The sequence below is a fragment of the Oryctolagus cuniculus genome, chromosome 9 (genome assembly GCF_051225735.1).
Source record: "Oryctolagus cuniculus isolate XC-2025 breed Fujian yellow rabbit chromosome 9, ASM5122573v1, whole genome shotgun sequence".
NCBI classification, from domain to species: domain Eukaryota; kingdom Metazoa; phylum Chordata; class Mammalia; order Lagomorpha; family Leporidae; genus Oryctolagus; species Oryctolagus cuniculus.
The window spans coordinates 3471193-3487799 of NC_142875.1; the positions used below are offsets into that span (position 1 = coordinate 3471193).

The 16607-nt window shown below is 52.4% G+C and overlaps 1 protein-coding gene across 4 annotated transcripts in view; it reads right to left on the minus strand.

Annotated features, from left to right (window-relative positions):
• Window positions 1–16607, minus strand: part of MYO16 (myosin XVI) — a 693372-nt gene that overhangs the window by 83372 nt on the left and 593393 nt on the right. For all 4 annotated transcript variants that reach the window (XM_070048580.2, XM_051849982.3, XM_089303408.1 and 1 more), the window contains exons 29-31: window positions 9366–9462; window positions 3831–4077; window positions 2127–2341 (exon numbers count right to left, since the gene is read on the minus strand). In XM_070048580.2, the coding sequence (XP_069904681.2) occupies window positions 2127–2341; window positions 3831–4077; window positions 9366–9462 (559 nt within the window). The remainder of the gene's footprint in view (window positions 1–2126; window positions 2342–3830; window positions 4078–9365; window positions 9463–16607) is intronic.

Below are 16607 nucleotides of genomic sequence, written 5' to 3' on the forward strand. Positions count from 1 at the left end.
CCACTGCCTCCCCTCCACCCTCTGACACGGCCACCTCCACTGCCTCCCCTCCACCCTCTGACACGGCCACCTCCACTGCCTCCCCTCCACCCTCTGACACGGCCACCTCCACTGCCTCCCCTCCACCCTCTGACACGGCCACCTCCACTGCCGCCCCCTCCACCCTCTGACACGGCCACCTCCACTGCCTCCCCTCCACCCTCTGACACGGCCACCTCCACTGCCGCCCCCTCCACCCTCTGACACGGCCACCTCCACTGCCACCTCCACCCTCTGACACGGCCACCTCCACTGCCTCCCCTCCACCCTCTGACACGGCCACCTCCACTGCCTCCCCTCCACCCTCTGACACGGCCACCTCCACTGCTGCCCCTCCACCCTCTGACACGGCCACCTCCACTGCTGCCCCTCCACCCTCTGACACGGCCACCTCCACTGCTGCCTCCACACTCTGACATGGCCACATCCACTGCCTCCACTTCCACCCTCTGACACGGCCACCTCCACTGCCCCTCCACCCTCTGACACGGCCACCTCCACTGCCACCTCCACCCTCTGACATGGCCACCTCCACTGCCGCCCCCTCCACCCTCTGACACGGCCACCTCCACTGCCGCCCCCTCCACCCTCTGACACGGCCACCTCCACTGCCTCCCCTCCACCCTCTGACATGGCCACCTCCACTGCCTCCCCTCCACCCTCTGACACGGCCACCTCCACTGCCTCCCCTCCACCCTCTGACACGGCCACCTCCACTGCCTCGCCTCCACCCTCTGACACGGCCACCTCCACTGCCACCTCCACCCTCTGACACGGCCACCTCCACTGCCGCCCCCTCCACCCTCTGACACGGCCACCTCCACTGCCTCCCCTCCACCCTCTGACACGGCCACCTCCACTGCCTCCCCTCCACCCTCTGACACGGCCACCTCCACTGCCTCCCCTCCACCCTCTGACACGGCCACCTCCACTGCCTCCCCTCCACCCTCTGACACGGCCACCTCCACTGCCGCCCCCTCCACCCTCTGACACGGCCACCTCCACTGCCTCCCCTCCACCCTCTGACACGGCCACCTCCACTGCCGCCCCCTCTACCCTCTGACACGGCCACCTCCACGGCCTCCCCCTCCACCCTCTGACACGACCACCTCCACCGCCTCCCCTCCACCCTCTGACACGGCCACCTCCACTGCCGCCCCCTCCACCCTCTGACACGGCCACCTCCACTGCTGCCTCCACCCTCTGACACGACCCCGAAGGCCTTCTCCAGAGCTGACCCGATGCCACTGCGCCTCCGAAACCGTGCTCTTCCAAAGTAGCCTGTCTTGGGTATTTTGCTGCATAGCCATGTGCAAGTATACACACGGACATTCACATATACAAGTCTACATACATACACACACATATACACACACGTGCATAAATACATAACATGCAAGCCCATGATACACAATACACATATGCCTGTGTACACAAACTCATAATCACAGTGCATAGACAAGTGTGTATGAATGAGGGTACTTCAAGTGTGCAAAATGGAACTTATAGGTTATTTACGCAGATACTTTTCATCCTGGGGAACATGCACATTATAAACGTGGATTGTGAGGTTATTTGCGGAGATTGAACGCCACGCTTTCCACACGGTGCCCGCGTGAAGTACCCTGCGGAGGTGCAGAACAGGGCCCCACACGCGGCAGATGGCCCGTGAGTTCTGTCAATCCGCGCGCACTGGCAGGAAGCCCTTCCTCTGCTCCCAGGACCCTAAGAATTACTAACTCAGCCGCCGCCACTGCACTGCAGGGATGGTTCCCGGGAGAGCTGGCAGGAAGAGAAGCAGCTCTCCCTGGGGGCCAGGCAGGTGCAGCGGCGTCGGGGCGCTGGGCGGCGGGGGGCGGAATCCGTGGCCTTCACTTTCTAATCCCGAGTAAAAGCTGACCCGTCCAGGACTCCTGACCCGGGCTGGCCCTGGCCTGGGGCTGCTCCCGGGTGCGTGCGGGCACGCGCAGCCTCAGGGCTGCAGCGCTTACAGCGCGCACACAGGACCCGCGTGCAGCGACAGCCAGCTGCGGGCAGGCCCTTGCCCGCTCCAGGACTTACTCCCACTCCCCGCGGGGCGCGCTCACCCTGGGCTGCATCCCGCGCCGCCGCCAGGCAGGCGCTCACCGCCTCGTAGGAGGCGCTCAGCCGCGTGCTGGGGTCCCGCTTGGGCTTGGGCGGAGGCTGCTTCCGGGGCGATGGGAGGCCGCTGCTGTCTTCCGCACTGGACACGGAGTGGAGCGACAGGGACCGCACGGACGCCGCGGCCTGGGCGCGCCGGGGCCCGGCCTTGTCTTCGGCCCTGAGAGCGAGACAGAAGCGGATGCCAGATGTGTTAGCCTGGGGGTGCGGGGGTCCCCTCCTCCTGCACGGGCAGTACCCGTGCATTTTTCACACTCTGGCTATTGAGCAGATCAGAACACCCACATTTCTAGCTGAATGATGACTTCTGGGAAGTGCGTCTTAGGCAGACACCCACGCTGCAAACCCTGGAAGTTCATGGCCACGTCCCTTTGCTAAAGGACTCCAGGTTTCGTTTCAGCGCCCGCCCGCATCCTCATTTAAATCCACTGGCGACTGTTTAAGGCCTTGCAGGGGATTCCTCCCCACTCTGCTCAGTCCCCTGCTTGCCCAGGACCCCCAGCCAAGGGCACGCTGGCGTCCCTTAAATAAACAGACAACTGCTCCTTCCCCGCATTTTAGCTCAGGCAAATAAAGACAAAACCAAATTAAATTAACACTTCTCCAGTTTAAAGGTCTCTTCTGGCTCCCCACGGCAGCAGAATCAGGCCCCCGGAAGACGCCGTGCCTTTGCGGCACAAGGCGTTGGTGAACATTCGCCTTGATCTTATCCTCTTCCAGGGCCAAGGCACCTGCAAGGCGAGGTTGACCACGAGGAAGAGCCAGGAGCGGGGGTAGCAAATGACTCGCTGAACACAAGAGCGCACGGCACTCCGGGGATAATTTGTTTTCCCTGTAATGTTTAATTACAGTTTTCCGTAGAAAGGGAATTTTTTCAGTATTTAATCACTGCGATATTTGAAGCTAATTAGCCAGAGACACGTTGCCGGTTCCACTTTAACAAAAAATCATTCGGTAAAGGGGATTTGTTTTCAGGGAGAAACAGCAGACGGTCAGGGTCCACGGAAAAACGGCCCTGGATGAAAACGGGAGGGAGCCCAGTCCCTGCCCTCGCACCCTCATCCACACAGAGGGGGTGGCAGACGGCAGAAGGCCAGGGCATCCTCCTGGTTCTATTTCAGGCTCAGCATCCGCAGTGAGCTCTCCAATGCAAAGCTTTTCCCAGAGCTTTCCTTGCTGGCAAAGAAAACGGGGCCGTTTACGCAGGGAAATACAATACACGCGCTCTGTGCACGGCGCCCATCACTCCCGTGTCTTCTGGGCCGAGTCTCGAGTCTCTGGCCACATGTCCACAAGTTTCCGTGAGCCAGCCTCACAGACGTGACACCTGCATGAAAAGGTCCACGGCCCAGCTGCGAAGCTCTGTGGAGGACGGGGACATCTGATGCCTTCAAACTTTGAGTGCCCTAGGGACACTTAGGCAGGACCAAAGTCGTATTTACGGCGGTCTCTAAGCCGTGAGCAGGACGCACAGGGAATGCACCCTGCTACGCTGCCGCTGCTACGGGTCTCAGATCGCAGACGGGGCCCGCCTGTTCCTGTAACTACTGTCAGATTGGATGGAGCTCTGCATTAGGGCTGAGGGAACCTTCAGGACCCTGCGGGATCAATCACAAAGGTAATGAAAGCTGCACACAGCCTGCCCTTACCTCTGGATCCCTTCCTCAGGCCTGCTCCTGGCCTCCGCCTTCTCTCTATGGAGGGGGCCGTTCATTTCCCTCCGCAGCCGGTCATTCTCCCGGGCGATGTCGGAGGCATTCTGGATGACCAGGGCGTCGTAGGTTCTCAGCGCCATGTCCTCGGTGTTCTGCAGGAAGCTTCTGATGGACGTCTGCTCTCGCTGCTGCGTGCACATTTTCTGAAGCACGCGCTGGCGTGCAAGAAATCCTCGTATAACTTCATAAAAGAACAGTTCTGGGTCAGTGACCGGGGCACAGGGGAAAAGCCCAGACCCGCAGACAAAACCCACAGCCGACTTACAGCTCAGCAGCTGCAAAGTGAGCTCTGGTTAACCCAGAAGAAGCATTTACCAAAACGTGATTTGAATCGGATAAGGACATACGTAAATTCAGCAGGGATCACACGATGGCCAGCTTGACCCACACGAGGTCCCACAGCAGAAGCTCACACGGACCTTTTGGTAGCACAGGATGGATAGGGGTCATGGCAAAGCACCTGCTGTAAACCCTGGAGACTTTGACTTTGGGGTGTGGCTGCAACGGCCCCATCGGGTGACCTCCTAAAATACCAGATTAGTAAGAGGCTTCCAGGGCTGATGGAGTTAGTCTCTGAATATATCCTGCAATACCGTGTTCAGTGTGTATGTGATTTAGGTCCCGGAGAGAGGAGCACTGCCTTGAAGACTCTGGAAAGAAAACTACTTCAGATTTCTGCTACTCTAGAAAGGAGTGCTAGAAAAATGTGGAAAAAGTGGAGGGAGGAAGTTAGTGAAAATTCTTTTAATATACTTTTTAATAAAGATTTATTTATTTGAGAGAGTTACAGAGAGAGACAGAGAGGGAAAGAGAGAGAAAGAGAGAGAGAGAGAGAGATCTTCCATCTGCTAGTTCACTCCCTGCAATGATTGCAACAGCAAGGGCTGGGCCAGGTGGACGCCAGGAGCTTCATCTGGGTCTCCTATGTAGGGGGCAGGGACCCAAACACTTGGGCCGTCTTCCGCTGCTTTCCCCAGGCCATCAGCAGGGAGCTGGACTGGAGGTGGAGCAGCCGGGACTTGAACCGGTGCCCACGTGGGTTCCGGCGCTGCAGGAGTTTCCCTACTCACCACAATGCCAGCCCCAAGGATGTTGTGAGATCACTGAGACATGAATAAGGAATATAAGAAATTAAGATAAAGATTAAACGATCACCATTTTAAGGCACTTCTGTGTCAGGCACTTAAATTTTATCATTTAGTGCTGAAATGCAGTGATAAAATATACCGTCATCTCCATTTTGGACATAAGGATGATTTGTTTTGGAGGCCTAAGAAAATTCTTCAAGAGGTGGGTGTTTGGTGTAGCTGTTAGGTGCTGCCATGTGTGACAGTTGCCTGGGTTCAAGTCCTGGCTCCGTCCCTGATTCCAGCCTCCTGATAATGAGACAGCAGGTGATGGCTTAGTAGTTGGGTCTCTGCCACTGAAGTGGACCTGGACTGAGTTCTGGGCCCCTGGCTACAGCCTGGTGCAGCCCCGGCTGTTATAGGCAGGTAGGCAGTGACCCAGTAGGCAGGAGAAAACCGTCTGCCTGTTTCGGGCTTTCAGATAATTAAAAAATAATCTGTAATAGCAGAAGAGCAAATTCATCAAAGTTAAGTGCAGCCAATGAAGGACAGAACCAGGGTTCGTTCCTTCTGCACTCAGGAGGCCACACAGCACTCCTGCCGCCTGCGGTGGTGTCTCACGGGGTGACTGGCACCTCTCCTAGGGCACATCACTGATGGGAAGTCCCAGGGAGACAAATCAGCAAGCGGTGGGCATGGGGTGGAAGTGGAGTGAAAGGCAGTTGGCTCCTAGTCCCTGCGTCTGGGCATGACGCGTGCCAGGGCTTGTTCTCCCAGAAGCCGCTCACGGGTGCAAGGTGCAGGCTACCTTCCAGTTCTCAGCTCTAAGGTTAGAGGAGTTGTTCTGACCACGGAAGACGCATAATTTCATGGAAACCACTTTTATCTGTGTCTCTGGGGGAGAGGCCCATAAAACATAAGCTCTAAGATATCCCATGGCTATAAACGAACAACTATGTGGGTCACCTTTGACCTCTGCACTAATGCCCTGACCTGATTAGATGGTGGAAAGCAAAATACAACCATTCTGGAAAAGGAGCCAGACATCTTAAAGGCATACGGCTTATTTATTTATTTTTTTAAGCTCACAATACCAAATGTTGAGTTACTTTGAAATGTAGTCGTATTCAGTTAACTGCCAAACAGTCACACTGAACTAATCTAAAGGGAAAACAGTCAAACAATAAAGGGTACAATCAGACTTCCAGGAATGCAGAATGTGGAGCAAACTGAAGAAATAATAGGTGTGTGACAGACACATGGAGACAGACAGAGGCAGATCTCCCTGGACTGCCCCGTTCTTTCATCCACTCCTTCTCGTTGCATTAAAAAAAAAAAATCGAGATACCGACTTTTGCAAGGGTGAAGGTGAGAGGACATTCAAGATTCTTTTTAAGATGTATTTATTTATTTGAAAGGCAGAAACACAGAGAGAGAGAGGACAGAGAAAAAGAGAGAGAGAGAGAGGGAGAGAGAGAGAGAGAATCTTCTGTCTGCTGGCTCACTCCCAAATGATTGCAATAGCTAGGGCTGGGCTAGGCCAAACCCAGGAGCCAGGAGCCTCCTCCAAGTCTCCCACGTGGGTGCAGGGGCCCAAACACTAGGGCCGTCTTCTGCTGCTTTCCCAGGTGCATTAGCAGGGAGCTGGATTGGAAGTGGAGCAGCCGGGACTTGAACTGGCGCCCGTGTGGGATGCTGGCACTGAGGGTGGAAGCTTAACCCTCTGCATCACAGCGCCAGCCCCACAAGATGCTTATTCTGTTGGAATTGGGGAGGGGTCAGGTGGCTATGCCAGACCTCTGCCAGCGGCCACGGCAGAGCTGTTCACTGTGCTCAGCCCCGCATCCGAGGGCTGTGTTTTCTCCCACTTCAGACGCACAGCCGAAGATGTTTTCCGAACGTGATGCCAGTTACTAACAACCGGTATCTCTCATCAGGGAAAACTAATAAAAACAAGCGGGCCACAGCTGGGAGCCGGTATCTGTGGTCTCTCCAGCAATTCCAGTACGCAGTTTCCATGACAGCTACCACGTCAAGGTCTTCTTCGCAACCGTTGTTCATCCAGGGTAAAATGAACAAATATAGTCACAGAGAAAATTTCTGCTAGGAATAATTTAAAATTAAAATGATTACATTTAAAACGAAAAGTTACAGCTTTCTTTCCCTAGTACATTTACAAAAGAAAAAATAGAACTCTGTAAAAACTGGAATCGACTCCAAATTATATAAATTTTGAGTAAACTTAATAGCAAAAATAAAATTACCAAAATGCATTGTGGGCACTATTCTAAGAGATGTAAAAATAAAAATCAATAATTAGTACTTTGCATTTAAGAGCCTGTAATTTTTAAAATGCTTTTATGTCCATTATTTCAATTATGCAGTATTAAATTATGCGCTTTTTCTTGGGGCCGTATTTTTAGACTAGGCTCACTTTTTATCTTTGCAAAGGTGAACTGCTAATTAGGGTTCTGATCATTTCTTCAGCTCCAGGTCAACAGCTACAGCAACTCAATCTCTGTCACTAACCAGAAGAGAGATCTCTAACAGGCTCCCCTGATGCAAGACTGGACACAAAGTCAGGAAGGCTTCCCAGGGAATTTGTGCTACCCGTGCTGTGCACCGGCAACATCATAGTATACATGCCTCTTCCTGTCCCAGGACAGCTGCGCTGTCAGTCCACGTGGGAGGGAGGTCCCGGGTACAGCCTGGAACTCTGCACTTTCAACCAGCGCCCGGGCCGTGCTGGGGCTGCAGCTCCTCTCCTGCAGGCTGCTGGCCACCACGTGATGGGGGCCCGCCGCAGAGTTCACACAGAGGCAGACCTCATGAGCCCCACCGAGGAGGTGGACAGAGGCTGCAACAAATTAAACTCATTTCTAGCTCCCACCAGGCCCCGTGCTACACTACGTTTCAGACATAGCAGACGCCAAGGCCACTGAAAAGTAGCAGATAGAGAATTCTCCCCGTTACCTTCCTGTAGGAACACGTAATTACTGAACTATAGGTAAGACATCAGAAAATGTGTCTCTGAAGCACACACACATTATGTGAAGCAGTAATGTTTTGAAACATATATCTGTTCTGGGGGCTGGCGCCGTGGTGCAGCAGCTTAATCCTGACCTGCTGTAATGGTGTCTCATATGGGCGCCGGTTCAAGTCTCAGCTGCTTCTGATGCAGCTTTTGGTCCAGGGAGCTTCTGGTCCAGCTCCCAGCTGATGCTCCTGCGAAGGCAGCAGAGGATGGCCCAAGTGGGAGCCCCGGATGAAGCTCCTGGCTCCTGGCTTCAGACTTGCCCAGCACTGGCTGTTGAGGTCATTTGGGGAATGGAATGGAATGGAATGGAATGGAATGGAATGGAATGGAATGGAAGATCTCTCTCTCTCTCTCCTCTCCTCTTGAATAAATAAATAAATAAATAAATAAATAAATAAATCGTTAAAAAATACATCTATTTTGGGCCAGTGCTGTGGCGCAGTAGGTTAATCCTCTGGCTGCAGTGCTGGCATCCCATATGGGCACCGGTTCTAGTCCCGGTTACTCCTCTTCTGATCCAGCTCTCTGCTATGGTCTGGGAAAGCAGTAGTAGATGGCCTAAATGCTTGGGCCCCTACACCCATGTGGTAGACCCAGAAGAATCTCCTGGTTCCTGGCTTCAGATTGGCACAGCTCTGGCTGTTGTGGCCATTTGGGGAGTGAACCAGTGGACAGAAGACCTTTCTCTCTGTCTCTCCCTCTCACTGTCTGTAACTCTACCTCTCAAATAAATAAAATCTTAAAAAAAAAGTCCATTTACAATAGTCACTTGCATTTTCACAGGAAAAAAATCCTAAATGGAATTTCTCCCAAAGTTAAATGAAATAGATGAGCTTTCCAAATAGTATCATCACTCCATAAGAAAAAAATCAAGAAACTTCCATGGCTCATATAGGATTACAGAGAATGCCGTTTGACTGACTTGCTTGTTCCGGTTCTCCAGACCCTGGGGACAGTGGCACGGGCATAGGACTGGCATAGGAACTTGGTGCCGTTGCTGTACCCACGTGCCAGCCAGGAGTTTTGCCCACTGCAGATTCACAGGTACAATCTTACCGCCCCCTGCTTCTTAAAACAACATCCTGAATATTTGCAAGGTGGGGGATGCATAAGAAAAAAGACAGGCATATTCCCTCCAGAAATACGAATGACTACCGGATACAGGACGGGCAGTGTCTCCAAATGCTGAGTCAGAGACAGGCACCCAGCAAAGGAAGCCAGAGCACTCCCGACACACCCCAGGCGCTTTCCCTAGGGGGCGCTGGGGAGCGGACAGCGTGGCCGGCTCTGATGCACAGCCCCCTGACCTTTAGCCTGGGAGCTGTGTGTTCCCAGCTCCAGGTATTGCAGCCACATGCAAGTTACCTTTCTGGCAGGTTACGATCTTCCTCTGCAGCTGCAGGCACAGGTCGCTGAGCTGGTCTGCATGCCAGCGCTTCAGAAACACTTTGTGGGTCCCCATCTGAAATGCAAACAGCAGGCAAACCGTAAGCGACGACGTGAAGACGCCCAAATGACGCTGGGAAAATAGTCAGCCAAGAGCTCTTTGCAGCAGAGGATCGGGAGCAACAAGCTGGCACCATTGAGCCCAGGGCCTCTCCTCTAAGGGCGAGAGTTCACCCCGATCCGCGGATCCTCCAGGCTTCCTTCTGATCAGCAGGGCAGCTGTGTGCACACACTGTCAGCAGGTCCTACTCACTACTGGTGTGGCGCTAGCACCCCACGGTGCACCGGAGATTGACACTCTTCTCCAGAGGATAAAACCAACACAGGGGCTTGTGCTGTGGCAGAGGGGGTAAAGCCGCCACCTGCAGTGCCAGCATCGCACATGGGTGCCGGTTCAAGTCCCAGCGGCTCCACTTCCCATCGAGCTCTCGGCCGTGGCCTGGGAAAGCAGTAGAAGATGGCCCAACTCACTGGGCCCCTGCACCCGCGTGGAGGACCTGGAAGAAACTCCTGGCTCCTGGCTTCAGATGGGCGCAGCTCTGGCCATTGCGGCCAACTGAGGAGTGAACCAGCGGATGGAAGACCTCTCTCTCTCTCTCTCTCTCTCTGTGTGTGTGTAACTCTTTCAAATAAATAAATATATCTTAAAAAAAGAAAACCACCATGGGATTGAAGTTTGAACTTGCATGCTGTGGAGCCCGGCCCTCAGCTCCCTGGTGACCCCTTTCCTCCACTCAGAGCAGGGGGCAGGGTCTTCAGAAGGACAAACCAGCACCAGCGCAGCAGTGACACCTGTGGCCTGCGTGGAGGAGGCTTGCCACTGGGCGCTGGGAGGCTCCCAGGCCAGATGCACCTGCCCAGGGTTTGCCCTGAGACGTCTCCAGAGCCTTTTCATGGGGACACTGAGTTCACACTGACACACTTTGTTGCTTCCTCCTTTTTTTTTTTTTTTTTTTTTGGACAGGCAGAGTAGACAGTGAGAGAGAGAGAGAGAGAGACAGAGAGAAAGGTCTTCCTTTGCTGTTGGTTCACCCCCCAATGGCCACCGCGGCCAGCGCGCTGTAGCTGGTGCACCGCACCTATCTGAAGGCAGGAACCAGGTGCTTCTCCTGGTCTCCCATGGGATGCAGGGCCCAAGCACTTGGGCCATCCTCCACTGCACTCCCGGGCCACAGCAGAGAGCTGGCCTGGAAGAGGGGCAACCGGGACAGAATGCGGCGCCCCTACTGGGACTAGAATGGAGGATTAGCCTACTGAGCCACAGCGCCGGTTGCCTCCTCCCTTTCCACCTAACTGCCTTAGCCGGCACCCACAGGCATCAGGAGACACCCAGTCTTGTTGGAACTGTGGTCAACACTGTGTACTGTTGGCAGCACAGGGCTCATCAGTCACACGAACGGAGCCAGCCCTCAGCCACTGGGCTCCTGCATGGACCCCCACCTGGCCTCTCCCGGTTCCCATTCCCACCCGTGGCGGGAGATGCCAGTGGGCAGCCGCCGAGAGCGGTCGCGATTCCCCCGTTGCCATTCTGGCTCCTGTGCTGGGCTCCAGAATTCCCTGCGTCTTCTTGTTCCTTCCCAAATGCCGATTATTTAGGCAGCCGGCAGGCAGGATGTGCAGTTGGCCCTGGAGTGAGCTCTGGAGAAGCAATCTGTGAGACAGGCATCGGGAGGGAGGGAGACGCCACCTCGTGTTCATCCCTGCCCCCTGGGGGACAAACCACCCTGTAGGCAGGAGGGCGGCTGGTGCTGCCACGCCTCGTGGGGTCAGTGTTTATCACTGGGGGGTCTGCCTCTGGAGGGGAGAGGGCTTCGTGGGGAGAGGACCTGTGCCAGGGAAGTAGGGGAACTAGGTTCTGGCTCCTCTCCCTCAACAGGTGCAGGCTCTGCCAGGGAGGCGGACGGGACAATGCAGACACATTCCAGTGACGGTCCCAACAGCCGCCCACAAGCCAAAGCAGATTTATCTCAGGGGACACAACGGATGACCCTGTCCTCAGAGAGCTCCGAGCTCCCTGGTGGAAGTCAGCAGTGAGCAGTAAATCCCCACAGTCCCACACACTCCGAGCCATGCAGGAGGCGTGGTGGAGGAATGCGACAGGCTGTGGTCAGTGGCATTCTCTGAGAAGTGACAGTGACGGCCACGTAGCCTTCAGGGATAAGCAAGAGTGGCAGATCCATGCCGTGGTGGGGGTCGGAGGGTGAGGCTGCCCCCAAGGCTCCTGGTGGAATTTGGTGACGGTGTGGCTGAGCAAGTGTGCCCTGTGCAGGTGCACCCAAGGATTCCGTAAGTGACAAAGGACTTCTGCTTCCACGGGAGGAGGACCAGAAGTTAGAAGTCCCAACACAAGCAACCCATTGAGACATGGCTAAGGCCAGGAAACGGCTTGGGGCCTGCAACAATTACATTTAGAAAGATAAAGAGATGGTTTGTTCAACTGCTTGGGCACACTTCACAGGTATCCTGTGGACTAATTAATTTCATATTATTTTGTTCTGTGTAATGCATTTGTACAATATATTAATAATACTGGGAGACGCCATTGGGAGTTTTAGCCTTTGCTTAACTCTGTTGGTCTTTCAGACATGCAGAATTTGTCTTCTATATTAAAAAGGATAAAACTAGATGTTTACCAGTAACCTGTAGTTTTTCCTTAAAACCCATTCTGCATTCAGTCCTTCCAATCCTACACATTCACGAGTACATGGAGCTAAGAATGGTTTTCAACAGGAAAACTCGGACAAGATCACAGGAATTTACATGGTCTATATTGACACTGGCTAGGAGAGAACTGTTGGCCATTTTCGCTGTTTTCTTCCGGCTAGGGAAGGGATGTTACTTTGTGATCAGTGTCTTGCTGCCCTACAGCACTGTCTAATCAGTTAAGAGTCACTGGAGGGGCCGGCGCTGTGGCGTCGTGGGTTGGACCTCTGTCTGCGCGCGCCAGCATCCAGCTGCTCCACTTCCCATCCAGTTCCTTGCTGATGGCCTGGGAAGGTGGTGGAACAGTTGGGCCCCTGCACCCACGTGGGAGACCCAGAGGAAGCTTCTGGCTTCGGATGGGCGCAGCTCTGGTCAGTGTGGCCATTTGGGAAGTGAGCCGGTGGATGGAAGACACCTCCCTCTCTCTCTCTCTCTCTCTCTCTCTCTCTCTCTGTGGCTCTGCCTCTCAAATAGATAATCTGTAAAAAAAAATGAGAACACAGTTCACATCCCCTATGTTCCCTGCTTCAAATAATGTTTCTCACTAAGTGGAGAGGAGGAGGGGCCGCTCACTCTCCCACTGAGCCCCTCCCCCACACTCCTGGAGGCAGACTGTTCCTATCTGAGATGAAAATGTTACTGTCACTCTGACTCCTGCGAAACGAAGCCATCTGGCATTACAGTCATCCTGATTTTTATTAGAAAACCATTAGGGGTTGGTGTGTGTGTATTTGTGTTTTTGGAAGAGACAGATTTTAAGAGGTTGCAGAATCGTCATTGATGACTTCCAAAGCTGCAATTATTGCTCCAGTTTTCATGGCTTTTTTTGTTTGAGAAGTGTGGGCTGTGGACGTGCAGAGCAAGGCGGGCACCGTGTGGGTGGTGTGGAGGCTGCACTCGTGGGAAACATCAAGAAAAACCACGAGGCACTTTTTCCCTCTTTCTTTAAAGACATTTAGGAGTACCGCGTGTTTCTGGCAGTGCCTTTGAAACTGCATTTATAAGGATAGAATCCAGCTATTATCCTTGGGTAGTCTATATGACGCACATGTTTTTCCTCTGTATTAATGACATTGACAGAAATGACTAATGTAGAAATCACCTTACAAATTGATGGTATATAGAAAAACAGTGATGCCCCTCACTTTATTATGCCCACGAATTGTTACCGACTTGAAGAAGTTGCAAATACTGCTTGTGTCCAAGCGTGAGTTAATTGCATTCACTCATTAACTGCCATCAGGTTACATCATGAGTCACCGTTTCTCATGGAGCTAAGTTAGAGCACAAAGTTCAGGTAACACGACTTTGCTTTGACAAACGCAGGGCACATCAATCCGCACGACAAGCAGCTTTTTGGTTACACATGGGTGAAACAGAAAAATGACTAAAATGTATATTGGAAGGCTCGCACAATTTCCCCCCAAATGACATCTAGAGCAGGATAGAGGAACAGGGCTCATTATCTCCAGGGCGGTGGAGGAGGGGTGCACAGGACGCAGTGCCCATAACTCACACAGGATTAGGTCTTGGAAATCATGTAGCTGAAGCTCTCCCTTCCACAAGAGACGAAGAGGCACACCAGACAGAATGTACGGCATTCCTCGGGTCCTCCAGAAAGCCGGTGCCGAGGAGACAGGTGTGGACCTGCTAAGAGACCCCAGGCTATCTCACATGCAGCGTGCCCATCCTGTTTTCCTAACAAACTCCGCTGACGTCCGCGATACTGACCTGGGGTCAGCTGCAGATCTTGGCTCCCCTAGAAGCCTCCCTTCTGTGCCGAGCTCCTGTGGCCGCCTGCTCTCCTGCTGTCACCTGTGTCCCCCAGTCCATCCCAGGCTGCTCGGATTCTGCTCCCTAACGGAACATTAGCCATCCTCAGAGGTCTCCACTCTCACTCCCTACAGCCTGCCTGGATAAGTTCCTGATCCCTAAAACTCCCACTGCAGACGACACATACATTTCTATGCGTTTATCCCATCCCTGAGACCAAACCTTCGTAAGCCCTGTCCTGAGCACATTTGTTTCAATGTTTTGCAGGCCCCTGAGCCTCCTAAGTTTTGCTTTTCCTGCAAATGGGCTTCTTACCCTGTATCCTGCCTTAGTGAATGGGAGGACCATCCCCTCAACATATGAAAAAATTGAAAAATATGAAAATATCTATAGGCTTCATTTCTCGCACAGTTTGCATCCATTCGTACTCACTGTCTCCTTTCTGGGCTACTGAGCCATCATCGTCTTAGCAACCACTATGGTTTGTTATTGGCTTGGGAACTCCCCACCCTCACCCCGCCGGGAGACCCAGGTGTGAAGGCTTAGTCTCCTAAGTCTTAAGTTAATGGTGCCAAGAGGGTGAACACTTAGTCCAATTATGATGTTCACAGATGGGGTCTTTGGGAAGTGATTAGATTGGATCAGGCTGCTGGGCGGGGCCTCTGATCGAATCACGGTGGCTTTATAAAGACGCAAGTGCTCCCTGTCACGTATCATGTGATGCTCTGTGCCTCCCTGGGACCCTGCTAACAAGCACGCCACCACAGACGCTGAACCAATGGAGACATCTGATCCTGGACTGTGAACTCCAAAACTGTGTGCTCTGTGTGGTAAGGAAGTTAACGCCACCTGCGTTCTATCGACTTCTCTAGAATTCACTGCCTTTGCTTTTCTGACCAATCACAGAAGCTCCCTGCATCACCCTGGGTCCATATGGGCCCACCCCAGTTCCTTTACTATCTTCAGAGTGTGGGTTCTAAACATCAACCTCATTCTGTTACTTTGTTGCCTAAAACTACTTACTAGCTCGTCATGATTTTCTAGATGATACTCAAATGCTTCTGCAATGTCTACTGGACTCCTGTCACATGGCCCTATTTGGTCGCTTTTCTTTTTATTGTTTTCTTATTTTAAAAATTGTGGTAGTCACATGTAACAGGAGATCCACCCTCTTAAAATGTTAACTGCACAATACGGTGTTATTAATGAAGGCAGATCTCTACAATGCAACACATTCAGGCTCAACTATTCCCACATTATATTGCATTGTTTACTGACATAAAATGGGAATTTGTGGAGTTGGAGTTGTGGTCCAGCAGATTAAGCCACTGCCTGCAATGCCAGCATCCCATCTGGCCGGCAGTTCAAGTCCTGGCTGCTCCACTTCTGATCCGTCTCTCTGCTAAGGTACCTGGGAAAGCAGCAGGAGATGGTGTAAGTGCTTGGGTGCCTGCCACTCAGATGGAGTCGCAGGCTCCTGGCTTTGGCCTGGCCCAGCCCTGGCTGTTGCAGCCATTTGGGGAGTGAACCATAGGGTGGAAGATTTTTTTCTCTCTCTGTCTTTTCCTCTGTAACTCTGCCTTTCAAATAAATACAATAAACCTTGAATTTATTTAATGCTTTGACTTGTGATTATTTTCAGAATTATCTATTAAACTTAGCTGTGAGTTATTTATGGGCCAGGATGTTGAAAAACATATAAGGATAATTTATGTGTATGTATGAAAAAAACGAAAGTAAACAAATCAGTGGAATAGAGAAGACAGGATATCAAAGGAAGTGAGCTCAGTGGATAGTAGCCATAATAGAAGTCCAGACACTAGAAACATTCATTCACCTGAAATAACACTTTAAATCTATGTATTTAATTCATGTTACAGAAATATAGGAATGCGATTAAGAAACAAACACGTTAAATTTCCTATTTCCAGTGGTGCCATTCCTGGTGTAAGATTGCTGTTGTACATGAAAACCTGGAGTTTCACTGGATTCCTATCCCTTTTTCCGGTCCTTGATTGACCTTGCACACTGCCTCTGATCTCAGAAACTGCCAAAAGCTTCATGCTACCCACAAGTGAAAAACGCATCCCTCTGGGTTCAGCATTCAAAGTCTGCATGATGCAGTGTTCACTGACCGCTGAAGAGATGGCCTTCCCTCTTCCAGAGTGGGTGCTACTGACTGGTATTTGATTCCACGTACCCTCCCTTGGAGCAGAAAGCCATTGTGAGACTTTCCATCCATCTCAGGCGGAGACCCCACCGCATGGCACTAGGATGCCGCCGGGGGTGGGTGAGAACCTAGCCTTTTATCTCTGCCTCTGCAGTTGCTGGCATATTTTATTAACATATTTTATTAACATGGGCCATACTTTAACAGGACATGTTGGATCGTGAGTGCTGGCTGCTTGGCTACAAAAAGAACACTTCATGTTCACTGCTACTGGGAAGAAGTCATCTCCAAAAATCTTCATCTCCCCTGCTCTACAAATACTAACCCCATTCTTGGAAATACTGCAACTTAGAAACGGGACACGTAACATCAGAGACGCTGTAAAAGAAGTCATCTTTGTCCCTGTAGCGTTAGCATGCCAGAACCCTAACCCCCGGCATCTCTCAAAGCAGGCAGCAGTGGGGATGAGTGCCTGGGTTCCAGCGGCCTCGTCGGTGACGCTGGGAACAATGCTG